Genomic DNA, 14547 nt, shown 5'->3' on the forward strand with positions numbered 1-14547 from the left:
TGGCGGGTGCCTGTAATCTCAGCTAATTGGGAGGCCGAGGCAGAAGAATCGCTTGAACCTGGGAGGCGGAGGTTGCAGTGAGCTGAGATTGCACCACTGCCTTCCAGCCTGGGCAACAGACCGAGATTCCATGTCAAAAAAAAAAGAAAGCAAACTATTTTAAGACCTTCCTCTAAGTAACAGAACAGTACTCTGCCCCTTAATAAAATGGCTGTGTGCCCTTTCACCTGGTTTCAGTGCTTCTCTGAGGTCATAAGGCAACCTAGTCTTATGATAATCTTTGGAAAAGAACTTAAGCCTCAAGTTAAGCAGTCCCATCTATCACCGATGGAAGGGAAATTTCAGCATGCCTTAAGGTTGAAAGAGGTGCATGTGTAGAAGAAAGGGAATGAAAAAGGAATTCCACAGATATACTCAGCTTCGGTTAGCCCAGTTTTGGGAGCCATTAGCATGAACAATGTGATAAACCACAAAGTAAGGGTGCTTTGGAGATGTACAGTATTAGGATTATGTCACATGTAGAGAAAATGTATATGAAACTATACTACTATAAAAAGGGTCTAAGGGAACACTAAGAAATGGTCTTTCCACTATACAAATTAAACATGGGCCAGGCAAGGTGGTTCACGCCTCTAATGCCAGCACTTTGGGAGGCTGAGGAGGGTAGATTGTTTTAGCCCATGAGTTTGAGACCAGGCTGGGCAACACAGTGAAAAAAACTCCATCTCCACAAAAAATTAAAAAATTAACTGGGTGTAGTGGCATGTGCTTGTGGTCCCAGCTACCTGGGAGGCTGAGATAAGAGGACCACCTGAGCCTGGGGAGGTCAAGGATGCAGTGACCCGTGATCATGCCATTGCACTCTAGTCTGGGCAACAGTGAGACTCTGTCTTAAAAAAATAAAAAATAAACGTTTATTTATATAAAATTGCAAAAATATTTGAGAAAACAAACCAAAAACAGGGCATGAGAAATAGATCACAATGTCATTATTTTAGTTACTCCAACATTTTGGTGTATTTCTTTTGGTTTTTTTTCTACCTTTCAAAGATCGTGGTTGACTTCATGTACATACACTTTTATACAAACATACCTCAGAGATCATTGCAGATGCAATTCTAGACTACTGCAATAAAGTGAATACCACAATAAAGCAAGTCACAATGAATTTGTTTCCCAGTGCTTATAAAAGTTATGTTTATACTACGCTGTAGTCTATTAAGTACGTAATAGCATTATGTCTAAAAAAATAATGTACATACCTTAATTTAAAAATACTTTATTGCTAAAAATTGCTAATGATCACCTTGAGCCTTTAGTGAATTATAATCTTTTTGTTGGTGGAGGGTCTTGCCTTGATGCTGATGGCTGTTTGTTGAAGGTTTGGGTGGCTATGGCAATTTCTTAAAACAAGACAACAATGAAGTCTGCTACCTCGACTGACTCTTCCTTTTCTGAAAGATTTCTCTGTAGCATGCAATGCTGTTTGACAGTGTTTTATCCACAAGTTCTTTCAAAACTGGAGTCAATCTTCTCAAACCCTGCAGCTGCTTTATCAAGTAAGTTTATGCAATATTCTAAATCCTTTGTTGTCAATTTCAACAGTGTTCACAGTATCATCACCAGGAGTGGATTCCATCTCAAGAAGCCACTTACTTTGCTTATCCATAAGAAGCAAATCCTCGGCCGGGTGCGGTGGCTCAAGCCTGTAATACCAGCACTTTGGGAGGCCGAGACGGGCGGATCACGAGGTCACAAGATCAAGACCATCCTGGCTAACACGGTGAAACCCTGTCTCTACTAAAAAACACAAAAAACTAGCCGGGCGAGGTGGCGGGCGCCTGTAGTCCCAGCTACTCGGGAGGCTGAGGCAGGAGAATGGCATGAACCCGGGAGGCGGAGTTTTCAGTGAGCTGAGATCCAGCCACTGCACTCCAGCCTGGGCGACAGAGCGAAACTCCGTCTCAAAAAAAAAAAAAAAAAAAAGAAGCAAATCCTCATGCATTAAAGTTTAAACACAAAATTGCAGCAATTCAGTCACATCTTCAGGCTCTACTTCTAATTCTTGTACTCTTGCTGCTTCCACCATATCTGCAGCTAATTCCTCCGCTGAAGTCTTGAACTTAAGTCATCCACTAGGGTTGGAATCAATTTCTTCCAAACTCCTGTTAATGTTGCTACTATGACCTCCTCTCGTGAATCACAAACGTTCTCAATGGCATCTAGAATGGTTAGTCCTTTCCAGAAGGCTTTCAATTTACTTTGACCAAATCCATCTGAGAAATCACTATCTATGGCATCTATAACCTTACAAAATTTATTTCTTTTTCTTTTCCTTTTTTTATTTTTTATTTTTATTTTTGAGATGGGGTTTGCTCTCTCACCCAAGCTGGAGGGCAGTGGCTTGATCATGGCTCACAGCAGCCTCAACCTCCTGGGACCATGAAGCTGATCCTCCTCCTACCTCAGCCTTCCAAGTAGCTGGATCTATAGGCATGCACCACCATGTCCGGCTAATTTTTTTTTTTTTTTTTGTAGAGACAAGGTCTTATTATGTTGCCCAGGCTGGTCTCAAACTCCTGGGCTCACACAATCCTTCCTCCTTGGCCTCCCAATGGGCTGGCATTATAGGCATGAGCCACCATGCCTGGCCACAAAATACATTTCTTAAAACAGTAAGACTTGAATGTTGAAATTACTCCTTGATCTCATGGGTGCAGAATGGATACTGTGTTAGCAGGCACGAATACAACATTAATCTCTTTGTACATCTCCATCAGAGCTTTTTTTTTTTTTTTTTTTGAGATGGACTCTCGCTCTGTCACCAGGCTAGAGTGCAGTGGCGCGATCTCGGCTCACAGCAACCTTCGCCCCCTGGGTTCAAGCGAGTCTCCTGCCTCAGCACTTCCCAAGTAGCTGGGACTACAGGTGTGACCCACCACGCCCAGCTACTTTTTGTATTTTTCGTAGAGACAGGGTTTCGCCATGTTGGCCAGGCTGGTCTCGAACTCCTGGCCTCAAGTGATCCACCCACCTCGGCCTCCCAAAGTGCTGGGATTACAGGCGTGAGCCACCGTGCCTGGCCTCCATCAGAGCTCTTAAGGGACCAGGTGAATTATCAATGAGCAATATTTTGAAAGGAATCCTTTTCTCTGAGCAGTTGGTCTCAACAGTGGGCTTAAAATTTTCAGTAAACCATGCCATAAACAGATGTGTTATCACCCAGGCTTTTCTGTTCCATTTATAAAGCACAGGCAGAGTACATTTAGCATCATTATTAAGGGCCCTAGGATTTACTGGATGGTAAATAAGTGCTGGTTTCAATTTAAAGTTACCAGTTGTGGCCAAGCGCAGTGGCTCATGCCTGTAACCCTAGCACTTTGGGAGGCTGAGACGGGTGGATCACTTGAGTTCAGGAGTTTGAGACCAGCCAGGACAACACGGTGAAACCCTATTTCTACCCTGAGGTGCCAGGAGGCAAAGGTTGCAGTGAGCCGAGATCACGCTACTATACTGCAGTGTGGGTGACACAGCAAGACTCTGTCTCAAAAAAAATAAAAAAATAAATAAAAATAAATAAAGTCACCAGTCGCATTATCCCCTAACAAGAGAGTCAATCCTATGCTCTGAAGCCAGGCATTGACTTCTCTCTAGCTATGAAAGTCCTAGATGGCATCTTCTTCCAACAGAAGCCTGTTTCATCCACAGTGAAAATCTGTTGTTTAGTGTAGCCACCTTCATCAATGATCTTAGTTGGATCTTCTGGATAACTTGCTGCAGCCTCTCCATCAGCACTTGCTGCTTCACCTTGCGCTTGTATGTTATAGAGACGGCATCTTTCCTTAAACCTCACAAACCAACATCTGCCAGCCTCAAACTTTTCCTCTGAAGCTTCCTTACCCCTCTCAGACTTCACAGAATTGAAGAGTCAGGGCCTTGACCGAGATTAGGCTTTGGCTTAAGGGAATGTTATGGCTTGTATCATCTTCTCTACAGATCACTGAGACTTTCTCCAAATCAGCAAGAAGGCTGTTTTGCTTTCTTATCATTTGTGTGTTCACTGGAGTAGTACTTTTAATTTCCTTTAAGAACTTTTCCTTTGCATTCACAACTTGGCTGTCTGGCACAGAGGCCTCGCTTTTAGCCTATCCTGGCTTTCAACATGCTTTTTTCACTAAGCTTAATCCTTTCTAGCTTTTAATTTAAAGTGAGAGATGTGTGATTCTTCCTTCTACTTCAACACTTGGAAGCCATTATAAGGTTATTAATTAGTCTAATTTCAATACTGTTGTTCTCAGAGAATAGGAAGGCCCCAAAAGAGGGAATGAGATGGGGAATGGCTGGTTGCTGGAGCATTCAGAATCCACATAACACTGATCAATTATGTTCATCCTCCTATATGAGCATGGTTTGTCGTGCCCCAAAATAACAGTAACATCGATCACAGGATCATCAAAACAGATTTAATAATAAAAAAGTTTGAAATATTTCAGGAATTGCCAAAATGTGACAGAAAGACACAAATGAGCACATGATGTTGGAAAAATGGTGCTCACAGAGTTGTCTGACACAGGGTTGCCACAAATCCTCCATTTTTTACAAATAGAATATCTACTGAGCACAATAAGCAAAGTGCAATGAAACAAAGTATGCCTGTACTCTGCGTTTCACTTCCTATAAGGGCAGTTCTCCCCGTGGACAGACAACACTTCATGAGATATAATTTACAATGGCTGCACCATAAACCACATGGCCACATTCATCATTAAAGGATTTCTTATAATACAAAAGTATTACAATCTTATATAGTACTTTATCATTTCCAAGACATGTTCACTTCTGTCTTCACAAACATTATTATTTGCCCCACTTTATAGAAAAGTAAGCAGATTTTAAAAAGATTCAGTAACTTAGCCCTCAGAAACACACTGATGTTGAGGTCTGATCAAATATTCATGCATTCTGATTATCTGACCACTTTGTTCATCTTCTTAAAGGATATACATTGTCCTGTAGTTATTCTCTCTCTGATGATTGCATCAGGGGACAAAGTTGTGTTGTAGCAGTAAGCATAACACACTCAGAAATACTATCTCCCCCCCCTCACTATTCTTAGCCACTTCTTGCAGAAGACCTAACACTCCCACTTTGAATACAGTTGACCCTTGAACATGGGTTTGAACTGCACAGATCCGCTTACATATGGATTTTCTTCCACCTCTGCCACCCAAGGCAGCAAGAGCAATCCCTCCTCTTCCCCAGCCTACTCAATGTGAAGATGGCGAGGATAAAGACCTTGAAGATGATCCACTGCCACTTAATGAATAGTAAATATACTTTCTATTCCTTTTGATTTTCTTAATAACAGTTCTTTTGTCCAGCTTACTTTATTGTAGGAATATAGTCCATAATATATATAACATACAAAATATGTGTTGACTGTTTACACTATTAGGAAGGTTTGCCGTCAACAGTAGGCTACTAATAGTTAAGTTTTGGGGGAGTCTAAAGTTGTATATGAATTTTTAACTGCGAGGGGGCCCTTAACCCCCATGTTGTTCAAGGATCAACTGTAGCTGGTACAAAGAGACTTCAAAACTAGGGAGCGATGTTTTGTTACAATACCTTCAGATTATGTATGATATCTATCCGCTTGTTCTGGCTGTCCTTAAAGTGAACTTGAACTCTGACGGGAAACTCACCCCAGCCTCTTCTGGTCAGGTGAAAAGGAGGCTCTCTACGGAAAAGCAGATATTAACACATTCATCCATGTTCACTCTCTCATCCTACACAGGAAAAGTTTTCTGATAATGGATAAATCAGAAATTCACTGTCTTCTGAGAACCATTTAGGTTCCTCATTTAAAACTAAATCAATACGCTGAATTTTGCTAAAATGCTAAGTTATAAAAGAAAAAAATTCAACTCAAACCTCTATTAAACTTGCAATTACTGAATGCTAAGAGAGTAAACTTAGACTATATAATCCAATGTCATTTTCACATACGAGGGAACTAAGGTGATCTGATGAATGTCACTAGAGGGCCAGGATCCTTAATTGGCATTTGACAGATATAGGCCATGAGATATACGTTCCCTACCCTAAACCCTTGTATTTATTCCTCCACTGAGGCAGAAACAAAATGAATCATGAATGTGCTCAACTGAAAGTGACAATTTATTTGAAACTCTCTGCTAAGAAGACTTAAAGAAAGATCATATGTTCACAATATGACCTTCCCTGAATAGTGACTACAGCTGATTTTAGTGGGCAGAGAGGAATGTGTGTGCATGCTAACTGGACTGGAGAATTCTCAGCACAATGTAATTTGTGAAAGAAAAAAAGTGGGGGGGCGGGAATTGATGGAAAAGAAGAGCAAACTGTTAATAACTGGTGATGGGCACAAGAGGGTTCATTATACTCTTTACTTCTGTATATGTTTGAAATTTTCCATAATAAAGAAATTTAGAAATTTAATTGAGATATCATTAAGTACTCAAAACAATATGGTTTAAGTCCATAGGGAAGAGAGAGAATGCTTTTAAAACAAAAATATTTGTTGTGAATCCTGGCTTAGAATTAGTCATGAGAGAAGATAACAAAATTACAAGGAGGCTGGGCACGGTGGCTCATGCCTGTAATCACAGCACTTTGAGAGGCCACGACAATTGCTTGAACCCGGGGGCGGAGGCAGCAATGAGCTGAGATCACACCACCGCACTCCAGCCTGAGAGACAGAACGAGACTCCATCTCAAAAAGAAAAGGACAAGGAGAAAGAAAGTCAACAGATGGTGTTTTTGGAAAACTGAATTGAGGGAGTGTAGAGTTCAAGAACACAACCTGAGAGGAGTGTAACAGATGTGAATTAACGAGCCCAGAGCCAGGAGCTAACAACGGAGCCTGGGACAGGAAAAATTCCTGCGTATGAGGGGAGCCTAGAAAGCAGGGAAATTAATAAATACCTTATAAGCCAAAGAGAAAAGAAAGCAAACTAGAATGGCCTGGATGGAAGAAACCAGTTGCACAGGAGCTAAGAGAGGCCGCTGCGATGTTCGTATACATTCATGCTTGGGGTCAAACGAGAAGGTAGACTTGAGACAGTCTGAAATGGGACCCACAGCCAGAAATACAGGGGAGCCTAGGGGCATGGTGGACTTGAGTCAATTAACGGAAATTCTACTGATGTGAACTTTGGTTATTTAAATTCCAGTAAAGCTAAATGGTAAGTCTAAACTCATTTGCAACATGCCTCAATCACACTGAATGCTGAACTTCTCTCAATGAATATGCTAAATTAGGTATGCTTCTCAATTTATATACATGGCCTAACCTTTAGTGAGCAGGCAGGAAAGACTGCTGCTAGAGAAGACAGACAGACAGCACAAAGCCAGGAAAAACGAACAACGCTTTTTAACAGGAAATTCCTCCATAACCATATTTTTAGAAGCAAAAAAAGAACCTAAGATCTATAACAACATTATTTATGGAAATGGTATACTTCAAAATATGTTACTTCACACAATAAAGGACTGCCTCCCCTGAACAAACTTCAGTACTTCTAGATTCCTCATAGAAGGTGAAATAAATCAATGACGCCAAGAGGGAAAAACCGTAAGACTATGGAGATTAAACAAAAATGGCTTTATTAGAAACACAGAATGGAGTACAGCTCCTTGCTCGACTAATTTATTCAAATGGCCAATCAGTCTTTTAGCGTCACTCCGAGTGATCCTGAACTCACTACTTCATGAGACCCTCTGTTACATTTCTGAACAGCTCTATTATAAAATGACTTCTTCTACCTCCTGCATGTTAATTCCAGATATGCCATCTGGAATCACAAAGAGATTTAAATCCTTCCTCCACATGAAAGCCCTTTAAGAGAATCAAAGCATTCCCTCAAGTCTTTTCAGAATGAACATCTCTGCTCCCCACAACAAGAGTGGCAGCAAACACTGCTCTCCTACGTTTCACTTTTGCTATGACCCAATCAGTGTTCTAAGCCCTTCAGCACTATTAACTTACTTAATCTTTATAACCACACTATGAAATAGCCCCTCTGAGACACAGTGAGGCTGAATAACTAACTTGCCAAGGTCACACAGCAAACAAGCAGTAGAACCAGAATTCAAACTCAAGCAATAGGCTCCAGGGCCATGCTTTAGCCACTGTGTGCTAGTCTACATCCCCAAGGTGACAGACCTCACTTCCCAGACCACTCTCCCTAGTATGCACAATAATATGACTGGATATTGCCCGACTGTGCAGGGCATGGAATGCCCACATCACTTCTTCTGGGTACTTCTCTAATGTAGCTATTCGAAAATTTCAAATTACAGATGTAGCTCACAGTATATTTCCATTGGACAGTGCTGCTCTAGAGAGTTCCTACATTCGAGTGAAATAAAACAGATAGGAAGGTTTGGAAGAGGCTCACTAGGATTCCTCTGGGGAGCTGGCCCGCTCCAGTTTCACACACACCAAGGGCAGGAACACTCCACGCGGTTTCCCAAAGGCAGAGTCCTGTGCTCTTCACAATCCCTGTATCAAACCCTGAGCCTAGCACATATCTAGTGACTATCTTGTACCTAAAAAAAAGCAAAGTTTACAATCGCAGCTTTTAGGAACTTGGCTAAGGGTTGTCCTGACAACTGAACAAATGTGAAAAAAGTGCTTCAATAAGAGCAGAATCCACCCATCTCTTTGTCAGGTAATGTGCTGTGATGAAGAGAGTCAGGGTGTGTAAGAAAAACATTTGTGCTTTGATCCAGAAGTAAGATTAACCCCAAGTTTCAAGGCAGCTGCAAAAATCCTCCCTTATTGGTTAAATTACTTTAGATACCTAACACAACAAACATCTTCAGAGTCCTGCAAATAACATAAGAGTTATAATTAAACCTAGGACATATGTTAACAGTCCTAACCTACTTTATATTGGTTACACCATATCTGGAGTTTTAGGTTCAGTTCTAAAAAGGTTATTTTAAAAGGAATATAGATAAACTGGAGTATGCCAAAGAATACAACCTGAATGGCAAAGGAACACAAAACAAAGTCACACGAGTGACAACTGATACAAATATGGATGAGACCCAGTAACTGCTTTCAAATATCTAAACAACTATACAAGGAAAAGGGATTATGATGATTCTGAGTGGTACACAAAGCATATGAAAAACTTACTGTTTAGAAGAGGAAGTTAGATCTCTGCTCAATATAATTAAAAACTTCCCAACGAAACCAGCCACCTCCAAATGGAATGGCCCATTTCATGAATTCAATAATTCACTCAGTATCAAACATGAAATGAGGCTGGGTACATGGCTCACACCTGTAATCCCAGCACTTTGGGAAGCCAAGGCAGGAGGACTGCTTGAGGCCAGGAGTTCGAGACCAGCCTGGGTAAAAAATTAGCTGGACATAGGTGGCACACACCTAGAGTCCTAGCTACTCAGGAGGCTGAAATGGGAGGATAGTCTGAGCCCAGGAGTTCAAGGCTGCAGCGAGCTATAATCATGGCACTGTTCTCCCCGCTGGATAATAGAGCAAGACTCTGTCTTTAAAAAAATAAACGAAGGCCGGGCACGGTGGCTCAAGCCTGTAATCCCAGCACTTTGGGAGGCCGAGACGGGTGGATCACGAGGTCAGGAGATCGAGACCATCCTGGCTAACATGGTGAAACCCCGTCTCTACTAAAAATACAAAAAACTAGCCGGGCGTGGTGGCGGGCGCCTGTAGTCCCAGCTACTCGGATGCTGAGGCAGGAGAATGGTGTAAACCCGGGAGGCGGAGCTTGCAGTGAGCCGAGATCGCGCCACTGCACTCCAGCCTGGGTGACACAGCGAGACTCCATCTCAAAAAAATAAATAAATAAATAAATAAATAAATAAACGAAATTGGCTGGGTACAGTGGCTCACGCCTGTAATCCCAGCACTTTGGGAGGCTGAGCCAGGCGGATCACGAGGTCAGGAGATCGAGACCATCCTGGCTAATACAGTGAAACCCCATCTCTACTAAAAATACAAAAACATTAGCTGGGCTTGGTGGCAGGAGCCTGTAGTCCCAGCTACTCAGGAGGCTGAGGCAGGGGAATGGCGTGAACCCGGGAGGCGGAGCTTGCAGTGAGCCAAGACTGAACCACTGCACTCCAGCCTGGGCAACAGAGCAAGACTCCGTCTCAAAAAAATAAAAAATTTTAAAAAATTAAAAATTTTAAAAAACACAAAATGAGCATTTACTACATGCTAGGAACTATGCATGGGGATATTTATTTATTTATTTATTTATTTATTTTTAATTTATTTTGAGTCTTGCTCTGTCAACTAGGCTGGAGTGCAGTGGCATGATCTTGGCTCACTGCAATCTCTGCCTCCCAGGTTCAAGCAACTCTCCTGCCTAAGCCTCTTGAGTAGCTGGGACTACAGGCACACACCACCAGGCCTGGCTAATTTTTTTTTGTATTTTTAGTACAGACAAGGTTTCACCATGTTGTCAAGGCTGGTCTCAAACTCCTGACCTCGTGATCCACCTGCCTCAGCCTCCCAAAGTGCTGGGATTCCAGGCATGAGACACCGTTCTCGGCTCACCCCGGAGATATTAAGACAAGATAAGATCCTAAACATCGATAAGTTCTAAATCTGGTGAGACATACATGTAAATGAGCAAGTGTAGTAATAGACTTACATACATTATCTGCTATTAAACACACAGCTACGGTCAATCACAGCATATGATTTCTCCAGGAGTTTTAAAAACCAGAAGCATATAAGCAATAATCTCTTTTAAAGTACTATTTACAAATCCTACTATTGTTATTAATGAAGTTTGACTTGCTATGGGAAAAGGTATGTTGTAAAGGTGTGTGCCAGCAGGCTGTGAACAGCTAACTGCTCAGGCGTGGCACAGCAGACACTGTCAGAGTGGCAGAGATCAGGCTGAAAATAAGACACAGGCAATTTTGATGACGTCAAACCTCATACACGTAATGAAACAAAGTTCATTTACTATCAGCAGAAAACACTCCAGATGTCCGGGATGAAAGAGAAACTGGATAAGGAGTTGCAGCACAATCCTTTCTTTGGATTTTCTCACTGTTACAATATATCTTGATAAGTGATTTGCCACACCTCTGCCTGCAGATTAGTAAAGACTTCTTAGCAAATAAATCTCATTAATTACTGCAGGATGGTCTTTACAAATTAAAAGAAATAATGTGTTTTACAAATTCTCATTTCTGGTATGAGAACAGAGAAATAAAATAGGCACTGGTATTGCATTTTTAAGTATTAAGGGTTTTATGTAATTAGTTTTTAATCCCATCCTTTTGGGTATATTAGATTTCTATCATCAATAAAAATATAATTAATACATAAGAAGAAAAACATACCGTACCTACCTATAAAAATCTCATTTCCAAATATTCCACTGTCTTTTTTTTTTTTTTTTTTTTTGAGATGAGGTTGCGCTCTGCCGCCAGGCTGGAGTGCAGTGCCACGATCTTGGCTCACTGCAACCTTCAACTCCCTGGTTCAAGCGATTCTCCTGCCTCAGCCTCCTGAGTAGCTGGGATTACAAGCACGAGCCACCACGCCCAGCTAATTTTTGTATTTTTAGTAGAGACAGGTTTCACCATGTTGGCCAGGATGGTCTTGATCTCCTGACCTTGTGATCTGCCCGCCATAGCCTCCCAAAGAGCTGCGATTACAGGCCTGAGCCATCACGCCCAGCCTATTCCACTTTCTGACCACCAACCCTTATCTTTCCAGTTTCACCCCAATCCAACTATTCTTTGACTTCACGAAGACTTCTATTTCTTGACCACAAAACTTTTCACCAGCCATCACTGCTCCTATATACGTTGTCTTCTCTCCTTACTCAGTTTAGAGTCTATGATATATCCCTAAAATAAACTAAGCATCAAAGTGAAGAAATCAAAGAACCAAGAGACCACGGTTTTGGATGAATTGTCTATATGTATGCAAAGTCCTTAAGAATGAATGACAGTAAGAGTTATGGTAGAGAGAAAATCAGTAAACCAGGTGTTGATACCTTTTACAAAAAGTCTCAGCTCCGTTGAGGCTGCTACTCCTCCTCTGCTACAATTATCTACTAACTTCCCCAGTCACCCTTGGCAGGGAAAGGTGGTCTGGAAGCCATAAATATGATCAAGGAAGACACCTTCCCCACCCTCAGGCCCAGTGGTGTGTGGGAGGGAAAAAAAAAAGCCACCATTGCTTGAAAGGGTTAAAGAAGAACCAGAGTTCTCAGGGGGCAGCGATGTTTTGTTTTAAGAGTCAGGCTCTGAACAGAGCAGAGAACAGATATTTCACTGATAATAACCAACAACCACTTCCACGGTGCATTTATACAACCAATATGGGCCAGGCGTGGTGGCTCATGCCTGTAATCCCAGCACTTTGGGAGGCCAAGGCAGGCAGGGTGCTTGAGCTCAGGAGTTCAAGACCAGCCTGGCCAATATGGCAAAACTCTGTCTCTACAAAATATACAACAATCAGCCCAGCATGGTGGCGTGCACCTGTAATCACAGCTACCTGGGAGGCTGAAGCATGAGAATTGCTTGAACCCGGGAAGTGGAGGTTGCAATGAGTCGAGATCATGCCACTGCACTCCAGCCTGGGTGACAGAGTGACACTCTGTCTCAAAAAAAACAAAAACAAAAACAAAAACATATATATGTGTAACATCATATAAAGATGTAAAGAATAAGGCCAGGCATGGTAGCTCACGCCTGTAATCCTAGCACTTTGGGTGGCCAAGGCAGGCGGATCACCTGAGATCAGAAGTTTGAGATCAGCTGGGCCAAGATGGTGAAACCCCGTCTCTAGTAAAAATACAAAAAAATTATCCAAGCGTGGTGGTGGGCGCCTGTAATCCCAGCTACTTGGGAGGCTGAGGCAGGAGAATCACTTGAACCCAAGCGGCGGAGGTTGCAGTGAATCCAGAGCGCACCACTGCACTCTAGACTGGGAGACAAAAGTGAAACTCCATCTAAAAAAAAAAAAAAAAAGTAAAGAATACATCCAAATGATAGAAGCAATTTCACAACAATATATATAATCATTCCATCTTGGTGAAATAACAGTAACAACAAAACAACTATATAACATTCAAATATGTACAGAAGAAATATGAATGGGAGTTACATCCGAAAGAGTGAGATCATGGGGAACTTTCAACATTAATTAGTCTATCATGTTAGAATACTGTATTTACTTCTGTTATATTCTGACATTCATAAAAAGAAGTAACATTTTCATATGCATCTTATCTATAAAAACAAGTTTAGCTGTTTCCAGAGGGGAGCAAAATCAGCTAATATAATTAGTGTGGTAATAATTGGATAGAAGAAGACAATGCCTGCTCAGTGAGATAGTAATCTGAGAGAGTGAACTACAACTACATTTTTTTTTTTTTTTTGAGACAGAGTCTCCCTCTGTCACCCTAGCTGGTGTGCAGTGGCATGATCTCCGCTGACTGCAAGCTCCGCCTCCTGGGTTCATGACATTCAAGTAGCTGGAACTACAGGCGCCCACCACCACACCCAGCTAATTTTTTGCATTTTTAGTGGAGACGGGGTTTCACCATGTTAGCCCAGGATGGTCTCGATCTCCTGACTTCCTGATCCGCCTGCCTCAGCCTCCTAAAGTGCTGGGATTATAGGAGTGAGCCCCCCCGCCTGGCCTACAACTACATTTTGACTAAGAGCCAATTCTCAATTATTACTACATTTCCAGGAAATGTTCTAAAGTTAAATCACTTTTTTTCCACTTCAAAAATAAATTTGTATTTCTTTTTTTTTTTTTTTTGAGACAGAGTCTTGCTCTAGCCCAGGCTGGAGTACAGTGGCCGGATCTCAGCTCACTGCAAGCTCTGCCTCCCGGGTTTACGCCATTCTCCTGCCTCAGCCTCCCGAGTAGCTGGGACTACAGGCGCCCGCCACCTCGCCCGGCTAGTTTTTTGTATTTTTTAGTAGAGACGGGGTTTCACCATGTTAGCCAGGATGGTCTCGATCTCCTGACCTCGTGATCCACCCGTCTCGGCCTCCCAAAGTGCTGGGATTACAGGCTTGAGGCACCGCGCCCGGCATTAAATTTGTATTTCAATTTAGGTTAAATAACTCAAGTGTGCTCACCTAACTTCCACAAGGTCATTTGGTTTATAGCTGGGATGAAGGAAGAACCAAACTTTCTTGACAAAATGATTAATGCTGGGTTCTCTACGGGATCCTCGGACATATACCATCCACTTATGAGTTGACTGGTCATTTTCTTCCCTCTTATCCGGAGGTATATACCTAGAGAAGAAGAAAAAAGAAACCTGAATTATTTTTGTCCTTCAAAAACCTAACAAAATAATTAACTCCTACTTAAACTTAAAAACAAGGTTAAAATTCCTGCAATATTTAACAGCTACATCACCTAAACAAAATGAGTCTTTGCAAGTTAATCATTTTGTTTTTCTTTCTTTCTAAAACATAGTTGGGGTTGGATGCAGTGGCTGGTCCACACTACAATGCCAGCACTTC

At 41.9% G+C, this 14547-nt stretch overlaps 1 protein-coding gene across 2 annotated transcripts in view; it reads right to left on the minus strand.

Annotated features, from left to right (window-relative positions):
- The window catches only part of YEATS2 (YEATS domain containing 2), a 115421-nt gene that overhangs the window by 71358 nt on the left and 29516 nt on the right, over positions 1-14547 (minus strand). For both annotated transcript variants that reach the window (XM_025376580.1, XM_025376581.1), the window contains exons 7-8: positions 14155-14316; positions 5626-5737 (exon numbers count right to left, since the gene is read on the minus strand). In XM_025376580.1, coding sequence (XP_025232365.1) covers positions 5626-5737; positions 14155-14316 — 274 coding nt within the window. The remainder of the gene's footprint in view (positions 1-5625; positions 5738-14154; positions 14317-14547) is intronic.

The sequence above is a fragment of the Theropithecus gelada genome, chromosome 2 (genome assembly GCF_003255815.1).
Source record: "Theropithecus gelada isolate Dixy chromosome 2, Tgel_1.0, whole genome shotgun sequence".
NCBI lineage: Eukaryota > Metazoa > Chordata > Mammalia > Primates > Cercopithecidae > Theropithecus > Theropithecus gelada.